This window comes from Periplaneta americana, chromosome 7, assembly GCF_040183065.1.
Source record: "Periplaneta americana isolate PAMFEO1 chromosome 7, P.americana_PAMFEO1_priV1, whole genome shotgun sequence".
NCBI lineage: Eukaryota > Metazoa > Arthropoda > Insecta > Blattodea > Blattidae > Periplaneta > Periplaneta americana.
In genome coordinates this window covers 144,672,144-144,694,425 of record NC_091123.1, presented here as the reverse complement: position 1 = coordinate 144,694,425, position 22,282 = coordinate 144,672,144, and the positions used below count along the sequence as shown (strand labels likewise).

The window sequence follows — 22,282 nt, the reverse complement described above, 5'->3', positions numbered from 1 at the left end:
TGGTATTTTTATAGAACAGGAATTAGCAATAAACTCATTTTTTTATTTTACTTATAGAGTTTCTAAAAAAATATTCAATTACATATTGACAATGTGAAAACAAGGAGTTTCTATGTATATATACATGTCTGCAACTTGAGTAATTTGTTGGAGATTGATACATTTGGTACATTGAAGTAAACGAAAAAGTACGGTTTGGTACAATTTTCCGTGAGATCTGGTATATTTTATTTTTGGTCTGTGGCCATACTGCATAGGATGTGATCCAGCAGGCAGTGCTACCATTTTACGGTTTACGGCACGAAAAGATACCATTACTGTACAGGTGATGGAGATACAGATTTAAATTGAAATAATCTTTGTAATGAGCGTTGATCACAAGAAGAAGGAATTATAACTTTTAAATATGGGTTCGGTTGGTAAGTTAATAACATTATAATGACGCCTACGTTACAATATCTGTAACTGATACAAGTACTAGGTGATAATTCCAAATTATATAAGAATGTGTCAATGTCATTTCATAGTATAATTATGGATGAATATACATATTCATCCATGGTATAATCTTATAGTTCATTTTGTTTACAGTGCCTGAAGATCATGAGTATGTACTACCTAAGAGAGCCGTTTTGAACGTTGAGGACATGCAGATATGGGAGAAATCGGAAGCGTATTTTGTATGTTACAGTGTTTTTATATTTTTCCTTGTAGTCTTTAGGGGAATTAGTATAACTTAGTAAACTGATTTGTTCATTTCATTCACTGGATACCTTTTTAGTTCAATATTCTACGATATTTAGTGCGTAATTCTCCAGAAAAACTACACCAAAGCAGGCACAATCTTCTTTTGCATCATTGGTTAATGTGAGATGTATACGGTGATAAATACGTAATTTTAGTTTGCAACCACAAATACTTTCAACATAAAAATCGTGGTGAAACTTAGATATTACCCCACACTACACACGGGAGAGAAAACTTGCTTAAACCATTGAAACCTTTTGTCATTCCTCGGCCTCACATGACTTAAATATCCCCTCAACTAACCCACTAATCTTGTGACATACCTTGGCCTCGTGTCACTTAACTATCCCCTCATTTAACCCATGTAATCCATAATGAAACACGTCAGTCCCGTGTGTGGTGTCGGGAGGTATATCGAAGATGGCCGAAATCGTTTGATACTTAGCTATATATTTTAATGTACTGTTATAGCTTCGCCCCACTTGTTACAAATATAGGCCTAATACTCGAGAGGTCGAGGACGAAATACTAACGAAACTGACCATTTCCTTGGTAATTTCTTCCGGACCTGTCGTATGTAACTGTTTCATTAGTAACAAGTTGGAGGGGAGTAAAACTGTTTATTGCAATATACAGGTAAGTATCAGACGATTTTTATATTGGAAGTATTTTGCATCTGCAAACAAAAAATACGTATTTATCGCTATATAGACCTACATTTCTCAGAAGTCAATGAAGCAAAAGAAAATTGTATCGTCTTGGGTGTAGCCTTTCTGAAGAATTGTTCATAAAAAATGAAGATAGTAATCATGAAAAAAAAAAATCTTCCCTCCAAATATCACAAACTTTCACACTCTGAGAAAAAAATCGTATAAGGTATTTGATTCTGGTTGAAGAGAATATTTTGATGGTCATATTATTTTTATAGGAAAGGTTAATCACACTTCGTCTGGTTTTGCAGTTTTCAGTGAAATTTTGTAACCACAGTAACTAACTAAAATTACTGTGACTTGTTAATTAAGAATTACATTAAATTGTCCATACCTGACAATTTTTTTTAATAATCAATAGATAAACCAGTACTGAATAAGCTAGTGCGGGGTCTGTAGCACAATATATGAAGAGGCGCTAAATTAAAAAAAAAAAAATGTACAGGCTATAGAGAATAAAATATAAGTAATTTACTTGAACACTAATGTAATTAAATGTTTTCACTTGCTATTCAGCCTGTTAAACGTCACTGCATTAGAGGTGGTTCTAGCCTAGTGTGATTTTGATAAAAATAATGATCACCTGCGTGTAGCAAATAAAACACTGAAAATAACTTTTTTTTTGTTCAGATTTAAATTAATTATTTAATAGAAATGTTGCATAATTGTAAGAGGATCAAGCATGAACAATTTAGTCGATATAAAAATATGTCCCCTCCGCTACCCAGTTTAAAGTCTCTAGAAACGCTGCTGTTACTACATATAGCCAACTTAAGTATTATCAAATCCAAATGTCAGAAGTAACAAAACTACAATTTAAAAGTTAAATTTTCTAGATAGGATAAGAAACTTTGTTGGTGATATAGGAAATATGTATTTAACATAGAAATTCATGTTCAATGCTCATTAGAGTTAGATTATTCAATCTCTTTTTGACACATGCTGCTTTTTAGCACATTTTTAATCCTGTTCAGTTTTGAAAATGAGCTTTCTCCACTGCAGTTGGTAACCATGAGTGACAAATAGATACTCAAATCATTTTCTACATTTGGAAAACGAGACTGCAAAGAATTGTCAGTCTTCAAACGGTACAATTGTAACTCTACAAAGCCTTGTTCAATATGTTAATTTGAAATACTGAAACAATTGTCTTTAGAGTCAATTAATATTAGGTATTCTCCACAAAACTGGCTTCATTTATACACCAATGGATCCTTGATCTCCAGAGAACAAGGTGCCAGTACAGGTATTACGTTATGTCTCTTCTCACTTTATAGATCTCTTGGATGTGGAACAACAAGTTTTGATGGTGAAATCATTGCAATAAGTGAAAGTCTCAGGAATCTTCTATGCCACATCAATAAATTTAAGAATGCAGTTATACTGTCAGACTCCAAAGCAGCTATTCTATCAATAGTCTCTAAACACACACACCATCTCAAACAGCAGAAATAACTAAAATGCTCTCTCAATTAATATCACTCAATAAAAGAATTGTATTCCAATGGATACCATCCCATTGTGGAATCCTGGGAAACGAGAATGTAGATGCTTTAGCAAAGAAGGGCAGCACTGCTACTTACAGACCTGTTACTAAATCTACGTATTACTCTGTGAAAAGATTTATTAAATCTACATACTTAGACTTCAACAAACAAAATTTGATAACACAATCTCAAGGGAAAAAATGGAACTCTCTGCATCAAAATCCACAGTAAATTCCCGATTTACCACGAAAATCGTCTGTAGCTGCATTTAGGTTGGCAACAGGCCATGATTGTTTGGCCAAACACCTGCATAGAATTGGAATATATCAGTACCCTAACTGCCCATTGTGCAACTCAAACCAAGAAATGGATTCGGAACACCTCAAAATCTGTGCATCAGTGGCTGACCATGATAATATCTTTGAAAAATATTGGAGTGCAAGAGGTCAAATGACTTTATTGTCAAACGCCTGGCATTAGAAAACAACAACAACAACAACATATGTTAATTTAAAATTATTTAATGTAAGTGGAAATGAAATATTGATATGAATTAACCCCAAGCATGCTTGTTAACGTGAGTATTATTTGTTTATTACAGGAATATTTGGGATTCATCCTAGCACTGAATGAGGCAGTGAAAGGAAAACCTGTATCATTTCAATGTCCTGTGAGTGATGTCACTAAAGGAATAGTTGCTTTGCTTGACAAGTTGGATTTGTGGGTAGATGAAACACCTCCGATAGAGCAGCCTCAGAGGTTTGGTAACCAGGCTTTCAGAACATGGTACAAGAAACTGAAGGAGGTAGGTATTAAATGATGTCAAGCTCATTGAAATTTTTACATTAGAAAATATGTTAATTGTTCGTTTTCTGTATAATAGGGGTCAATGGAAATTCTACAAGAAGCTCTTCCAGAGAGGTTTCATCGAGCCATTCCAGAGATTATGTTGTACCTCACAGAAGGTTTCGGTAATTCAACACGAATCGATTATGGCACTGGTCATGAAATGTCATTCCTTATGCTTGTGTGTTGTCTCTTCAAAATTGGAGCGTTGAGTCAAGAAGACAAAGTAGCAGCAGTTACGTATATATTCAACAGGTATGTCCAACTTTCTTTTTCTCCATTATACAAGGGTTGAATAAAAAGTTATGGCAATACTACTGTTACATGACGATGGTGCATTCGAGAGCTGTCAGCTGTGTGGACATGAACAAGGACTGCTAGATGTGTTAGTGCAGCCAGCGGCGACAGTACTCTGTCAATCTACTGCAGTGTGTAGAACGTTGACTTTCATAGGGATAGTGCGAGTGCCCTAAGATCATGTTTACAAAACTCGTGCAACATTCCTGCAACAAAATTGATGTGGCATGAGGTCGTAGTGCACAAGAATGTTTTCAGGTACTGCATGAAGCACCACCACCTTCGTCCGGCACTCAGGAGAAAACAGTGACACTTGGTAGTACAGAACCCATCATTCTTCATGACAATGCAAGAAGTCACACCACTGCTGCAGTCAAGGACCTCTTGCGCTGCTGACAATGGAAGATTCTGTAACATCCACCCTAGTCACCTGATATGAGTCCTTGCGATTATGATTCCTTCGCCAAAGTGAAAGAACCACTGTGAGGGACCCGGTGCAATACCAAAAATGAACTTATCTGTGCTATAGAGCAGTCAGTACGGAACATCAACAAAGATGGACGCTCTGATGGTGTACGACACCTTCCAAACATTTGCAAAAGGTGGTAAATAAGGGGGAGTGACTATATTGAAGGTACATAAATGTTGTACCCCTATGAATAAAGCCATGTCAGAATTATCGAACTGTTGCCATTACTTTTTATCCAATCTTTTGTAGTCTGTATATGAAACTTGCTGCTGAAAAAGGAATACCTCCAGTGTTTTTATTGAATATTGCTTGTGCTAGATAAATTAAGTTAAAATCCATAGTTCAGACTTTCATCAGCTTTTATATATTCATACTTTTCCTTCACTTTCTGTACATTTTCTCTAGCATTCACTACGTTTCTGTATTCCTGTTTCATTAAAGTAGTCATAAATGTGACAAAGAGAGGTTGGAACCAAAACAACTCCAATAGATTCTATGGGATTCCTCACTAATATTAACAGCATCAAAATGACAATAGAAGAAAAAGCACTGATCCAATATGAAAAACTTACCAGATTACCAGGAAACAATTGGTATTCATACAGTCCTCTCTGTATATTAAAATCTCAAAAAAGTTTCATATCCATGGTTCAAGAATTAAAACAGAAAATCAACATCCCGAATTTAAAAGAAAACTTACATATTAAACCAAACCCTTTAACTCTATTAAGTATAGAGTATAATCTAAATTTAACAGAAGAAGTACTGAAATCAGAAGTATACACTGAAATAATGAAACAATTGTCTTTAGAGACAATTAATATTACGTACCCTTCAGAAAATAGGCTTCATTTGTACAGCGACGGATCCTTGATCTCCAGGGTACAAGGTGCAGGTGCAACAGGTGTTATGTGCTGTCTCTTCTCACTTTATAGATCTCTTGGATATGGAACAACAAGTTTTGATGGAGAAATCATTGCAGTAAGTGAAAGTCTCAGGAGTTTTCTATGCCACATCAATAAATTGAAAAATGCAGTTATATTGTCAGATTCCAAAGCAGCTATTCTACCAATAGTCTCTAGACACGCATCTTTATATCAAACAGCAGAAATAACTAAAATGCTCTCTCAATTAATAACCCTCAATAAAATAATTTGTAAATAATTGATTAAATGACGATCTTACACAATTAACACGAGTAAGATCGCCATTTAATCGATTATTTATATTCAAGTGTTAAAAGTAGTGTATGAAAGATTCAACATGGAAATAATTTGTATTCCAATGGATACCATCCCATTGTGGAATCCTGGGAAACGAGAATACGGATGCACTAGCAAAGAAGGGCAGCACTGCTACTTACAGACCTGTTACTAAATCTACATATTACTCTGTGAAAAGATTTATTAAATCTACATACTTAGACTTCAACAAACAAAATTTGATAACACAATCTCAAGGGAAAAAATGGAATTCTCTGCATCATAATCCACAGTTGATTCCAGATTTACCACGCAAATCGTCTGTAGCTGCATTTAGATTGGCTACAGGCCATGACTGGTCAAGCACATGCATAGAATTGGAATATATTAGTCCCCTAACACCTCAAAATGTGTGCTTCATTGGCTAACCATGACAATATCTTTGAAAAATACTGCAGTGCAAGAGGTCAAATGACTTTATTGTTCAAACGCCTGGCATTAGAAAACAACAATAACAACATTACACTTGATCTGCTTCTTAGCAACTTAATTACATTTGACATACTTTTGAATGACAGTTTATCCAGCTTGTTGGCCAAAATCCTTTCATAAATTTTACACTGACTGAATTTGTAAGAATAGTAATAGTTTCTAGCATGACTTCCTTTGAAAGGGAAGAAAAGTTGGATATTCCTTGTAAAAGAACACTGTCCCTGTCCTAGCTAAAATTACTGGCTATTTCGTCTTCGTGAATGGTTCTCTCTTCAGATCTAGAAAACTGAAGAATTAAGCTGTGTCTGTTGCTCGAATTAAGAAATAGTAAAATCCTGGCACCGAATCAAATTCCTTCTATTGGATCGAAAACTTTTCAGGCAGAATTGGGTGAACAGTGTTTTAGTTATCCAGAGTGACTTGCATATAGGTTTACTCTTCATTCCAAATCTGAGACCTTTCACAACTTCAGATCAAAATCCCCTTTGAAAGTTTGTACACACGACTAGACTAGACGGCAGTTCGGAAGGCGGTCGACTGCTATATGCACAGTAGCATTACTGGTATGTGACGTCATAAGCTTGTACAGTAGAACCAATTGAAATCAGTCTGTAACATGTACTTCCCTAGTTTGTTTGTTCACGTGTGAGTGTTTCAGTACATTGAATAAGTAAAATTAACATATACTGTCTGTGTATGTGTAAGATAAATGGAAGAGGAGACTGTGAAAAGACAAGTATTGCACAGGCAGGCACGGAAAATATTTTTTAAGGTGTATAATTATTTTAAAAACATTGACGAGCAGAATGCTGCCGGCCATCTTGATGCTGGCTGCAACATTGTAAACGTGCAAGAAACGACTGCAGAAGCATGTGGTGTGGAATTGAGAACCATGCAAAGAATATTGTTAGTGAAGGAAAGAGTCTATGTTTGATGTCATGCTTATAGTAATCAATGGCTAAGGTCATTATTTTCTTTTGATAATTTAAATTCTCTCCTACGCTATTTGTATTACACGTGCGCATGAAGTACGATGTGGCAATGTTGTATGCTGCCTTGCTCTCTCTGTCTGTCTCTCTCGACGCAAACGCTAGCAGACTACCGCCTTCTGAATTGCCGTCGATTCTAATTATATCGGATGATATCATCACCTACAGAGGATTGATGATTACAGATATCTAAGAAAGTTGAACAATGGTGTTGTATAGAGAGAAAGAGGAAAAGACCAGTCAAAAATTGGAACACATATGAAGCTATGTTTACTAGTCTTCAAGAGGATGACTGATCCAACAGGAAAGTTGGAAAGTGAGAAACAGTGATGGAAGTGGTGTGGATAATAACAGTGTTGGCCATAATTACTACAGTATTTCATGTTTCTTAATGTAATTAAAAGTTTAAGAAATAACTGCATTGTTTTCAAGATTATATACGAATAATTTGTTGTATTCATTACAGAAAATGCATTAATTTTATAACTGTTACGTTTTTGACTGAATGCACCCATGTTACAGGTACTTGAGCCTTGTTCGTAAGTTGCAACTAACATACAGAATGGAGCCAGCTGGCAGTCATGGTGTTTGGAGCCTCGATGATTACCAATTTGTGCCATTCATCTGGGGGAGCTCGCAGCTTGTAGGTTAGTATTTACTTTCAAATGAACATTCTTCCTTATACAGTACAGTAGCGTGCAAATTAATCCGAACACAAGATATTTTTACATTTTCTGTCCTTGTTGGCCTCACAGCTGCTCATACCGCTTTAATTGACATCTGTAGTACGTGTAATTCCATTGTTGAAGGTCTATCGTTATTATTTTTTTATAATATGTGACATTTTGCCTGTCGTTTTGTACTTATAAGCATTTCAGTTGTGTTGAAGACTTAATACTGCAATCCTGTGTACATTCTGTTGTCTTCACAAATGGATACAACTCCACGAAAACGGTCTAAAATTATAACATTAGCAGAGCATTCTTCTATGACACAGAGGCAAATTGCTGCAGAATGTCACATCGGTTTGGCTACTGTTAATTCGATCATAAAACGATACGGGGAGACTGGATCCATCACACCCCAGAAAAAAAGGAAACTGTGGCCGTAAAAGGAAGACTTCACCTGCAGATGATCGTTTAATTGTCAGGAAAAGTAAATTAAATCCTAGACTAACTGCTGTCGACTTAATGTGGGCAAAATCACATCAACACTGGACAGTGAATGACTGGAAGAATGTACTTTTTTCCGATGAGTCTCATTTCGAGGTCCACAGCCACTGTGTTTCTTACGTACGGAAAGGATCCGAAAAAGTAACAGCAGCTCATCTCTAACAAGCACCCAAATACCCCCCTAAAGTAATGTTTTGGGGTTGTTTTACACATGAAGGGCCTGGAGCATTAATACCTATCAAGGGAATGATGAATTCTGACAAATATATTCACTTATTGGAAACCAGAATCGTACCCCAGCTGCAAAAATCATTTCCGGATGGCAGAGGTGTGTTCCAACATGACCTGGCACCATGCCATACATCTCGAAAAACTACAGAATTCTTCAACAAGATGAATATTCAGGTACTCCCCTGGCCAGGCAACTCACCCGACATTAACCCCATTGAGAACTTGTGGTCAATTTGCAAAAGAAGAATGCAAAAAATGGATTGTTCTACAAAGGAGAAGATGATTTCTGCCCTCATTGGCGTATAGTTTCGCGATGAAGAAATAAAGAATATTTGTGGGAAATTAGTGGAATCCATGCCAAATCGTCTCAGAGCTGTTATTAGGAACAAGGAAGGCCACATAGATTACTGAGGTATGTCTTAGAGATTACTGAGGTATGTCTTAGATCCTTTTTTTATCCCGTTCGAGTGTTTTTGCATAAATAATTATGTTGTTCGGATTAATTTGCACGCTACTGTATGTGGCAAAACAAACAGCACTGAAATTATCTCTCATATTCAGTCCATGTTTCCCTAGCAACCAAGCATTTACAGTCAGTAAAAAATGTCTCCGTACACCAGACTCACATATAAAGATTTGTGAAAAAATCTGATTAAATATATAGTAAAAAAATAAATTTTATTGTTACGTCAAATATACTCTGTTTACAGTTAATAACTATAGAAAACAGCGCAGTTACCTCTGTACATTTCTTGTAAACACGACACAACACAACTCAGAACTAAAGGAGAGTACATAAAGTCTCCGTACAGACAGCACTGGTGTAAGAAAACGTGTGTTTGTTGTTGTTCAGAAAGCTACAGAGTCAGTATAAAGTTGCCTATGACTATAGTAAGGTAAGACGCAGCAAAACTTGGGACTACAATGGAAATACCAATACCAATTAGAGAGTCAATTGTTAAATTGAGAAAGGAGGGACAGTCGATAAAAAAATAGCAGAAAATGTAATAAAAAAACCCCTTTTCTGTACAATATGTGTTTGAAAGGTACAATGACGCGAAATAACTAGTTAGTAGAAGTCGATCAGAACGATCAAAGAAACTGGAATCCAACCATAGACGGGCAGTATTGAGATCCGTCAGAGAAAATCCAAAGATAATTGCACAGAGATTGACGGCAATGGTTAAAGAAGATTAAAGGGTAAAGGTGGTATCTCAGCCTATAAGAAATGTCATAAAAGACGAAAGTTACCATGGCTGAGTTGCCCGAAAGATGCCCTATGTGAGCAACGTCAACAAGCAGAAGAGATTGACTTTCGCCAAGGAGCATGTTAACAAACCGCAGGACTTCAGTCATCTTCAGTGATTCGGATGGTAGGACAATGGTATGGGAAAGCCAAGTGAACAATTACAGAGCAAGAATTTGTGCCCTACTGTAAAACATGGAGAAGGTAGTGTTTTTGTTTGGGCTGCATGAGTGCTGTAGATTTGGGAAATTTGGTTTTTGTGGATGGGACTATGAACTGGATACAATATTTGAACATCCTGAAGGGAAACCTACACGGCAATGCTGAAAAACTCAACATCAGTGAGACATTTATCTTTCATCAAGACAGTGACTCTAAACACACTGCCTCAAATATGTTGTTGTTTTCTAATGCCAGGCGTTTGACAATAAAGTCATTTGACCTCTTGCACTCCAATATTTTCAAAGATATTATCATGATGATTCTGTACCATTAAAGTAGTCCCCGCCCAGAGATCCGATTGAGGGACTATTTTACCTCCGGATAATTTTACCTTAATGGTACTCATTTCATATTGGAGTGAAAATGGCAAGTTGTAGCCGATTTAAGTGAACACCATATTTTAACGTTTTGGTGGCTACTTCATTCACACACAACCCCCAGAATGTCTGGAGGACCACACCTGCTGTTGGTCGACGGGTCCATTGGACCTAGCTGGGAGATCTCGTTGATCACCAGTCTTCCCTCCTTAAGCCACTGGAGGACGATTTTAGTGCCATAGCAGGTCAGCACTAGGAACAGAAAAGTAGAAAGAGGAGGAAGGAAAGTGAAATGAACCCCTAGGCCTCGAATGCTCTAATGCCATCGGGGTCGAAGAAAGTAAGAGTTCAGTCAGAGGACTGGATAGGAAAGGGTAAAGAGGGAATTAGGTATTGAATAGAGGAAAATTATACCAAATTCAGTCATTAACTCATCAAGCTGACCAGTGCTAATTGATGAGTAGCCCCTCCCTTTAGTTCAGCTTGTAAAATTATGCTTACTCACAGCTGCACCACTGGAAGGTAGGGATGGGACATTGGGTATTGTCCAGGTTGGTTCCTTAAAGCCTTCAATGGGAAGGATTAATGGTTCTCCCCCCTGTATCCGACAGATACCCTTTTGCAGCCACTGCCTCAAATATAAAGCTCTGGTTATTGTACAATACAAAAAACAGCTCTATACTCCTCCCCAGTCCCCCAACATGATCCCCATAGAACATTTATGAGATGAAATGGAACGAAGGCTGAAAAAACACAAGATAAGAAGCAAGCAACAATTGAGGGAAAAATCCTAGAAGAATGGGGCAACATTGAGTCAGAGAAAACAAGATAACTAGTACAAACAGTGCCTAAAGGCATGAGGGATGCAATAAAAACAAAAAGAGGTCCAACTGATCACTGAATGAAGAGTGGTTGGTGATTAGAATGCATATAAACTGTAGTGTACGGAGACTTTTGTTTTATTATGGTTTTGGTTTTCAGTTTCATTTAATGTAATTTACAAGTTTGTTTGTTTATTTGTCAAACTATTGTAGGCCTATACAATTTCGTTAGTATAAATCAGGATAATCTATAGAAACGGAACAGCATGTTTTTGGTTTACTTTTGTATATGTTATTATGTAAAAGAGAATAAATTGGTAGGTTGTACGGAGACATTTTTTACTGGCTGTATTTATTTTACATATTGTATATACAGTGTTGTAGTGATGCAATTATGGTTCTCACAACAGAGTAGAAGGTGTTTATTGCTGAGCATTATTTCCAGTCATACGGAATACTGAAATTACAAACATACTTTGAAAATCAAGATAAGTGATTTTACGAGGCGCGTCCATAAAGTAACTTTCCCACTCGTCCCACAGCTAGCAAACCATATGTTGCGCGAAGCGACTGTGTAGTTGATAGAGTAATGTCCTGTCATGGTGCACGTGGTAGTGGAACTTCCCGAGTGCTCTCAGTAGCTTCGTTGCATTGGTTGAAGATGGACATTCCTATTCAAGCTCCCACCGTGATAAAGTTTTTGAATGCACAGGGCATAGTGCTGATTGAAATTTATCGTCAGTTGTGCCAGGTCTATGGGCCTAATGTCATGAGCAAGCAGATGGTGCATTGCTGCTGTAGACAATTTTCAGCAGGACGCCAAAATGTGCATGACGAGGAGCGCAGTGGGAGGCCAACCATCATCACAGACGACCTTGTGGAGCAACACACCATCTGGTTGCTCATGACGTTAGGCCCATAGACCTGGCACAACTGACGATAAATTTCAAGCCCTGTGCATTTAAAAACTTTATCACTGATCGCACTTCACGCACGGCGGGAACTGGAATATGAGAGTCCATCTTCAACCAATGCAACAAAGCTACTGAGAGCACTCGGGAAGTTCCACTAGTGCATGCGACATGCCAGGACATTACTCTATCACGTACACGCAGTCGCTTCACGCAACATATGGTTTGCTAGGTGTGGGACGAGTGGGAAAGTTACTTTATGGACGCGCCTCGTAACATGCAAGGTGACACAAGATTGATGCAGTACGATAGAACTTCTCGACGTCAGCTAACATTGTTGTGTTATTTGGTGCTGCATTGTTAAATAACTTCTGGTACTGCTCTTTAATGTGACGCAAACTCATCCCATTCTGACGCCCCACTCTATATGACCGGAAAAATGCTCGACAATGAACTTCTCATCTATTGTGAGAACCATAATCGCAGAAATCAACACAACACTGATTTCACAACATGCAGAGCCTTGTTCAGTTACAAGCCGGAGCATGGGTAGATTTGGCAACACTGAGTGGAGGCAGGAGATTCTAAAGTGATATTGATGTAATTGTGCTTGCTCATTGCTTTCGTTGCATGTAACGTGTATTTTTTTTAATATTACTTTATGCTCAAAAGTAAGATCAAAATTCAAAGTAGTGATGTAAATTATTATGGATTCGAAAATAGTGTTTTATTGCAATCAATTGGCTGTACTTCAGAATATGGCATAAGTAGGTTACATACAAAGACTGCCACTTAAAATAATCACAGAAATATGTTTTTTTATTGATAGTACAAAGGTGAATAAATAAATAAAAAAGATATTCTTCTTGCACCGAAAATAATAAAATCAATAATGCAATAAAGACGCAAGTTTCTATGCAGTATTCTTAAGTTCCAATCAATTAAAAAATTTGTGGCTAGTAAATTGACAATATGTTGCTGCTTTATGTTGTTTCACCTCTGACGTGAAAGGTCTAGGATATCATATACATTTTAATTTCATGTGATTATCTGTCGTGCTTTTCTATAAATATTTCAGATACCTAGGAAGCCAGTTTTAGTTTGAACCTGGCCAGTCACCATAACAATACTGTTCTCCTAAATTATTTGTTATAAACTTTTTAAAATATAATTTTAAATAAATATAACTACAGAAAAGTAGCTAAGAATGTAAATTATGCAAATAAAATAAAAATGTAAACAGAGAAAACTACATTGACATATTATAATAAAGTATGAGGATGTAAATACAGTTAGGCCAAATATAAAAATCTATGAAAAAATGCAGAAACATACCTGAAACCTAATACATACCAAAACACAACATTACCTATTAAGTATGTGCCAATTAGCCTAAACTCAGTGAACTTTAAATCCTGTAAATACGAGGTGAAAAGAAACATGTTTATAACTAATTTATTACAAAAGAAATAATATTAATACACAAACCTTGAAAACCAACAAAGTGAGTGTATGCATATACAAATTATAAGTAATTAGTTCTGACATATAGCAGGCATTCCGAATCGTCAACAAAACTGCATATTTATGGGATCACAAAACAGCTGTTTACAATGAACTTGAAAATCAACAGCATAACTTTATTGATATAGCAGGCGAGACCCGACCAATTTGGATAGAATTCTGATACACCACAAATCACAAGTAAGACTATAAAAATGTAGTTTATACAATATTTAATATTTAGAAGAATTGTCACTCACTTTGTCATTATTAATAACCGTAAAAATTGCCAAAGACTGCAGCCACATTTTAATTTATTGTCTTGTTTTTCTCGCCACACACACTTAGTTTATAATACATCAACAATTAACATTTGGTACGACTGCGAACATAATTCAATCGACACACACTTATATTGTAACATTAATTTACATTGAAAATCGGCATTAGCACAAACACATTCTGTAACTTAGGCCTCTGCTTGACAGTTAATTACAATGTTGCTGATGTATGGCTCCGACTTGTAACTGAAGAAGGCTCTGCAACATGTCAAACTATTATACACAATAAACAACTACTTCGTTGCTATGGAAATGTGGACAGCAGATGAGCAATAATTTCAGTGTCATTTGTTTTGCTGTATGCCATAGACCACTGCCTGCTGAATCACATCCTATAGCTGTGTAAACTGCCTGCTCAATCAAAGTTATTTTATCGCTTTTTTTTAGAATAATTTTGTTTATAGTGTGATGCACAACACATACCACATTTATACCACTCAGAAGGCCTTAATTAAGGATATGCTAATTTTAAATAAAATCTTTTTTTATCAGTATAATGTAATCATCTTCTAAGATTTTATTTTACAATTGATAATCAATGGTGCTTAATTATTACACTTTATTTTTATAACAATATTCATATTTAATTAATTGTATTTGTTTGCTATTCATTTCCGGATCCTCGTGATCATCCTTAATTAAGGCCGGATGAGTTTTTCTCTCTCTCTCTCTCTATTAACATTATCAGTATATGCAATGTCATTACCTGCCACCTAGCAGCTGTTTGCGCATAACTGATGATTGGGCAGCAGTGCCATAGACATTATGTAACACAAAGAGTTGATGTCAATCTTCTTCATTGTATGCTTAATAATTATCATACGTAAGGTATACCATTAGTCAAATGACTAAAAGATTGGCTTATTATTGAAACCAGAATCTAAACCCAAGCAAAATTTATGGTATGGTGTGTTTCGGAGCAGGTTTGTGCAGAGAATCTGAGATGATTACTATTTTTTCTTTGATGTGTAATCTTTATGAAATGTTTTGATTGCTAGTAGCTCACCATTGGTTAGCATGTTCATCAACGGCTATATAGCCTACTGTGAAAAATGTTTATAGTGCATACCTGCTCTTGCATCTTGTCCATTGTTTATGAGAAATCCATCCATAAATATTCTCAGCCATTCACTTTCTGGATACCTTTCGTTTATTGTGACACAGTGGCCATTGTCTTCATTTCCTCTCACATGTTAATATTCTTATTTATTGGATATATTAAATTGGTTCTGTGGTCTATGTCGATATATTCTGCTGGACTGATTAATCTTGGTGTAATATCTTCATTTAAAATATTATTTTTTGATTCTGGTATTTTGAATAAATGTTTTAAAATTTGAATAATTTCGAGGGAAAAATTTTTCCGGAGCCGGGTATCGAACCCGGGACCTTTGGTTTAACGTACCAACGCTCTACCACTGAGCTACCCGGGAACCCTAACCGACACCGATCCAATTTTTCCCTCTATATCCACAGACCTCAAAGTGGGCTGACAACCGTCAAGCAACCAACTTCGAGTGCACACTAACTCCGTGTTCGATACCTGGCTCCGGAACAATTTTTCCCTCGAAATTATTCAAATCAACTTTACAGGGAGTTATACCTGAAATCTTGATTTGCGTTTTAAAATTTGTTTGGGTTTCAAAATTTTGTTCATTGTTGGAATTATGGTATCGCTGATGTTTGTTTTTGCTGCTCTGTTATTTCTGTGCTTTCATTTCATGTTCTGCTCTTATTGGGATATTCTTTGTGAAGCTTTGCAATGTAGCAATAGGTGTTGTTTTCATAGCCTCAGTAATTGAAGAGGTCCCTCGAATAATGTTGTAAGCACCACTTTTTCCGAAAGCGATGTTTTGATGGAATAATGTTGTACATCCATATGCCTTTAAAGTGCTTTAGTCTCGTGGCAATATCTGAATTGGAAGTCCATTTATTTTTAATCAGAAATTTTGTATCCATGGAATAATATTCGATGTGCTGGCAAGATGGCTGATGTTCCTGCAACAGCATTGTCTCCAGGCATACTTCACAAGTTAAACAAAGGTAAAAGAAGCCAGGCAAATGATAACGAATGTTAGAATAATAAATGGAAGATACTGAAGAGTTGTGGAAAATATATACAAGCAGGAATGGAGTTTAAGATGAGAAATCAACACCTAACTTGGTAAGTGGAATAACGTTGGATATCCCTATTTCTCTTGTTTCAATAGCAATTCACCTAGGCATATTTATTTCAAAAAAACATATCACACGATGTATATTGGCAAATATGTGTAACATTAGTCCTGATATTATTTGAGTTGACACTCATGTGTCATTTTCAAAATATGTTTTACTACCATAGTTAATCTCCCACTGTACTAATGTGAAAAACAGCGATTACAGTAGGCTGCTGATATTGATTATATTGATTAGTTTAGAATAGGTTCGATCCTTTCAACGAGTCAAAACATCTAATCTTTACCCTAAAACCTTGGTATGTTATGATTTTATGCCCAGGTGTATAAATGTAAACCAGAAATACTACAATGCCAGCCTTTTACTCCAGCATAAGAGGAAGGTGCTTTCTTAGCATTCTATAAAACTAGTGACTTGTGCAGCAAACGCTGCAAACTAAGTTCATTAGAAGTTCAAATAAAAATTTTTCTGATTTATTTTCAATGAAAAATACCAGACATTTTGAAAGTTATAATTAAGAAACATACTCCCTCTGAACGTTATTTTTATGCCAAATACTTTTTTTGAACCTATCCACCTTCAGTTTTTGAGTTTCAACGCGAAAACGCAAGTAAAAATGTCAAAACGATCAGTGGCTTTTTCATGTGGGAGTAAAGCAATAGCTATTTCAGGTCATTGTGGATTGTAGGTGAAAGTTAAAGAAAGTCAGGTCTGCTATGCTTTCGAACAATAGACATAGCATCTTGGTGTAGCTGCTGCATGTAGAGCTTGAAATGTAGAGGGTAAAATCATTTTATCCTGCTAAGAGATCTGGCTGAAATGATCGGGATACTACAAAATTTTCTAGGCCTCTTATTTTATCAGTAAGTAATGCTGTCTTTCCTTAGGAACTGTAATTTTTGCGCTCTCCCGAGCCAATACTGAATCTACACCACACCACCATTAAATATATGAAAAAGATCCAACTCACTTGATTAATAACTATGTAATATTTGATTTTTAATAATGATATTATTATCTTACGCAAGTTTTGTAGTTTATATATTAACATCATGGCATTAACTGTAATAATAATTAATTTCTAATGGTAATAATGTCATCAAACCACCTCAAGTTTTGTAGAATTTAATATCAAATACACAGCTGTACTCTGAAAATTACACACCGTAGAATCAGACCTGTAAATTATTTTTAGTAAGTTTTGAAGCTTTTAATAACCAATTGAATTTGAACTCTAAATATGTCAGCAATCCTGCAGGTCAATGCCTTCGTGTATTAGCCTATTGTTTATTGTAGTGTGTGTTTTGTTTTATTTTTAAATGCAATTAGTTCTCAAAACTGACGAAAGATGGATTTTGGAAAATAGGAAAATTATGTAGGAAAACTGACATTTCACTGAAAACTACTATTTTTCTGAAAAACTTTGGGTTCCAAGCTTCAAAATGAGGCGTCATTTATTAAAATCCGTTCAGCCGTTGTCCCGTAATTTCCATTGCCAGTTCAAATTATATATATAGATGTTACACGATAAACAAACGGCAGTCCTTGCAAACAAATGCATGAAAATGAAACCAATATAACGAAGAAGGGTAGAAAAAGCAGTGTCCAAGAGGCACTGTACCATTCGACTGGGTTACACTTATTACTCAAACTAGGCCAAGCAATCCACAGTGTGTTATATGACACAGGAACAGTTTAAAGACAAATCCAGTAGAAAACTCTATTAAACGCTATTTGGAGTTGAAAATTACAAAAGTAATTTGGTTATCACAATGTTCTGGAACCCTGGATGACTTACTCCATCAAGAAACCAAACAGAGGAAGACCTATCAAACATTCAAGTAATATGGCATCTTGCCTTCCCACACCTGACCAGCTAAGTCCCAATCTCATTGGCAAAAAAAAAATTATCTTGCCTCGATGGTGGATTATATTCAAGATGAAGATGCTAAAACCTTTTACTTAGACTTGCTTACAGAGTAATTTTTACTAATGTCATGTTCACTGCTATGTTTCAACTAATATTATGTTTTACTTGACATACATGAGTGCTTTAAGTAGGCATAAGAATAGTTATTTATGGTACTTTTGAGGTAAGTGCATCTTTATTGCGTGAATGGAAAGATTTAAGCACGAGGCTAACTCCTCGTGCTTAAATTACACGAGCGCAACAAAGTTCACGCTCACAAGTATCATACGTAATTTTATCCATGACCATAACGAAAAATTCTGTTTTATAAAAGAAAATATGTTGAAAATAAGTCCTCATATAATCACATATCATGGCATGGATTTTACAATCGATACGTGTACTAGGTAGGTTATGATGTAGGAGGTCATGTTTAGTGAAGAATGGTATCTAAGGCATTGGATAATTAACAAATTATAATTAATTATATAATTTTAATATGTATCTTTTTTTAATTTTAAACATGCATTTTCGTCGTTTTGTAGTTTCAGGGATTATTTAGAAGTGTTCATGGGACTAATGTGATTAAAATAATTTCACATTTTACTTCTGTAAACTTAAGAGGAACATTAAAACGTAATTAATCATCGTGTCTGTTTAGCTTAGTTGACTAAGGGATGTTGTCCTAAAATCCTATAAACCCATCTTCGCAGGTTCAAGTCTCCTCGCATCCCAAAAGGTAAATTATTACAAAAATTAAAAAAAAAAGTACATATTAATATGGATGCAATGCACAAATTACGACGTAGTAGATAGAGAAAAGAGAAGGAGATTGAGTGTATGTATATTTAAGAAATGGTAATAAAGAAGTAGGGGTAGTGACATCTAGTAACTAATATATTAACTTCTTGAGTAATAGTTGAATGGAAAAGTATACGTGTGTGACTGGGTACTAGGAAAATACTATTGAACTGTGAGATAAAGTTCAAACTGTGAGGTAAAGTCTTTATCTCACTAGTGGAATAAAGTAATGTTGAATAAAAGCCTACTTTACAAACGCAAAAGTATTTAGTAAAGGCATGTTTTCGTTATGGTCATGGATAAAATATGCATTTTTTTTTATAGGGCTATCTATATTCCCCCAGTGGAAGCCATTTTTTTATCTCAACAGCAACTATTCATATTCAGTGAATGACAATCAGCTTATGTTATGGTATACTAATATTATGCATATTTCTAAGTAATAAAGCCATTATTCAAATCCATTTACAACTTTTATTCCAGTGTAATGACATGTGTGTATGATATACAACATTATTCCATTAAATTCATGTTGAAAAATCTATTTATTTCTTTACATTATGTTTATTTTGAAGACATTACAATGTGTATGCTTTCTAAATCCATTGCGGTTATGATGACCAAGAATTTGTATTTCAATTTTTTTAATGTGATGATGTGACCGTTTTTCTCGATTTCCACACAATTTGCTTACAGCATTATTCGAGGGACCTCTTCAATTATTCTTAACATTAATATCACACATAAAAATGAAGATGGAGTGATAGAAAGAATACTAGATTGCTACATGGCAATATGGTATAATTCAGTCAATGTGACGATTGACAAGTATTTTGTTGTATGTAAATATTGGATGATATTTGTCCAGTTTATTTAACATTTTTCAATGTATGATGTTATAAAGAATCGTTTTACTCTACTTTCAGCCCATCCACGTATTGAACCAAGGTCATTTCTTCAGGATGATATTGTGTCAACTTATTCCAAAGACTACCTGTTCATCAGTTGTATTGAGTTTATTAATAAGGTAAATAATTCTGTAGTACATAAGTCATTGTTTTTCAACCTTTTTAATGTCAAGTATCACTTTAAAGAATTAAAAAAAATTATCTATAACACCATAATGATTATACCAGTTCATTTTTACAGCCGATTTATTATTCAGCTCACTATTCCCTATAATAACTTATGTGCACCATCAATAATTTCTAATATTCATGTCTTCATTACTCTGATGCCTTGGTATTAATCTTTACATCTACTCTTTTCTTGATCTTTTACTAGTTTACTAATATTGGTCACTTATTAACTCGAAAAATACTATTCACTAACTAGTCTTTTTTTTTTTTTAACTCCGTAAAACCAGGTCGTTAACACTGATCTCTACCTCTTTCACTGACCACTCTTTCCCCCTCTTCGTAGCTAGCACTTTTTTTACTCTCTTCTCTTCCTTATACTATCAAATCTCGTCTCTCCCACCATATTTTTCATCAATTTTCATTATCCCCCACGGCTCACATAATATTTGATTAAATTCCTCGAATTTTTTTTACCATTATGCTTCTAAAAGCCTTTAAAATCCCCAACAACATAACCAGCAAACACTGCATTAGAGTCTTTTAAATAACTTCTTTCACTCCCACCCTTATTACTATCACTTCCTCCCCCGGTTCCACATCCCGACTCATGGATTAGTTTTTTCCCATCACTAGTCTTCTTTCCTTTTCCCATGCTCCTTGTGCCACTCATCCTCACATTCAAGTGCTTTCTTAGCAGACTTGCAATATAAAAATTATATGTTTAATTATAAGGAGCTTTGAAACAGGCTCAAACTTGTTTAAGGGTCCTATTGGTTTAATTGAGAATCGTAACAAAATTTGTATTCCAGAAATCTTCATATGTTTATGTAGATTGTATAGAAAACATGTGAATGAGTGGTTGTCATTCTTCTTCAGGTGAAAACCGGTTTGTTTGCGGAACACTCCAACCAGCTGTGGAACATCAGTGCAGTTCCTTCTTGGTCCAAAGTAAATGCTGGGTTGATCAAAATGTATAAAGCTGAAGTAAGTAGTATATTTTTATGTAATCAATTTTAAATGCTATTCTTTTGAGGCAGAAGAAAACAACAGCAAATGGTATAAACTTGCAAGATAGTACTTCAATTGATAAATTATATTTTAAGCATTCTCAATTTTTTTGATAATGTATTATTCAATGTCGTTACTTTGCCATTTATTCTTCTAATGTAGTAGAGATGGTAAGAGAAAATGAGAATCATTCACGGATTCGGTTTGGTGTTGAGAGTGGGAATTGAAAGTAGCTCGCATGGTTTAACGCTGGTTTATTGATGTAATATGGTTCATCTGTCAGGGTAAAAGTATGGAATGTCTGGGTTTTTTCCCTTTAGGTAATAGATATGTTCGAATTAACTGAGGACTCCCCGATTTCGAACCAATATCGGGTTACTAGTGTGGAAATTGGAAGGATAAAAGGAGTGCCTGATAACACTCCCCAAAGATAGAAGTAGGCCAGAGGCCGAGAGTGTGTCCTTATCGGAGAAGGATGGACTTGTCTTCTTCACAAAAGACTTGGTCAGAGACAGGAGGCATACTCTCTGAACCAGAGACAAGACTTCAGATTTTGCTCAGCAACCTCTTTTTATAATTCTATTGTGGATATTTCTAGGATGACTCAGAGCTTCTGAATGTTCATAATATGCCAGCCCATCATGGGAAGTTGCTTTTGCTATTGAATTTTGGTGCTTGGCAGGTTGCTAGACAAAAAGAAAGGGGTAAATCAGTAATATAGAAAAATTGACGTTAAGGTATTTCAGGCAGGTCACTTACAGGTGGTTTACTACAAATTATGTGATCTAAATTAAAATGTTAATTATAGATGTAGGATATTGCTGAAATCTTTCTGATGAAGTTATAAAATCTGATACCCCACAGATGTATTGAAATCATTAGCTTTAGAAACCATTAATACAAGATTATCTAGTATGAATGGCTTCATATTTTTACTGATCTGTCTTACCTACTCAAAATGATGCTGCTGCTGCTGAAGCTACATGTGAACTTTTTTCATTCTACAAATCTGTGGAATATGGTACAGTGCGTTTGTAGCTCGGCCGGACCACTAAAACATTCAAATTTGAAAATTGTACTTTAAATAATTGTTCCTTTTAAAATTATTCATGTTTATTTTTTATTTCATCATCCTTAATTAAAAGTTTTTCTTGTTTATTTCATCATCCATAATTGAAACTTTTCTAATACTTGTGTATATTATATTGTTGTTTGCTAATGCCAGGCGTTTGACAATAAAGTCATTTGACCTCTTGCACTCCAATATTTTTCAAAGATATTGTCATGGTTAGCCACTGAAGCAC

General features: G+C 35.4%; 1 protein-coding gene across 1 annotated transcript in view; it reads left to right on the top strand.

The window, feature by feature from the left end:
• The first annotated feature begins 266 nt into the window (after positions 1-266).
• LOC138703518 (serine/threonine-protein phosphatase 2A activator-like) overlaps positions 267-22,282 on the top strand; it is a 30,387-nt gene continuing 8,371 nt past the window's right edge. Inside the window, exons 1-7 of the mRNA XM_069831432.1 lie at positions 267-419; positions 592-680; positions 3,546-3,749; positions 3,828-4,045; positions 7,762-7,886; positions 19,818-19,918; positions 20,847-20,954. Of these exons, the coding sequence (XP_069687533.1) occupies positions 407-419; positions 592-680; positions 3,546-3,749; positions 3,828-4,045; positions 7,762-7,886; positions 19,818-19,918; positions 20,847-20,954 (858 nt within the window). The 5' untranslated portion in view covers positions 267-406. The remainder of the gene's footprint in view (positions 420-591; positions 681-3,545; positions 3,750-3,827; positions 4,046-7,761; positions 7,887-19,817; positions 19,919-20,846; positions 20,955-22,282) is intronic.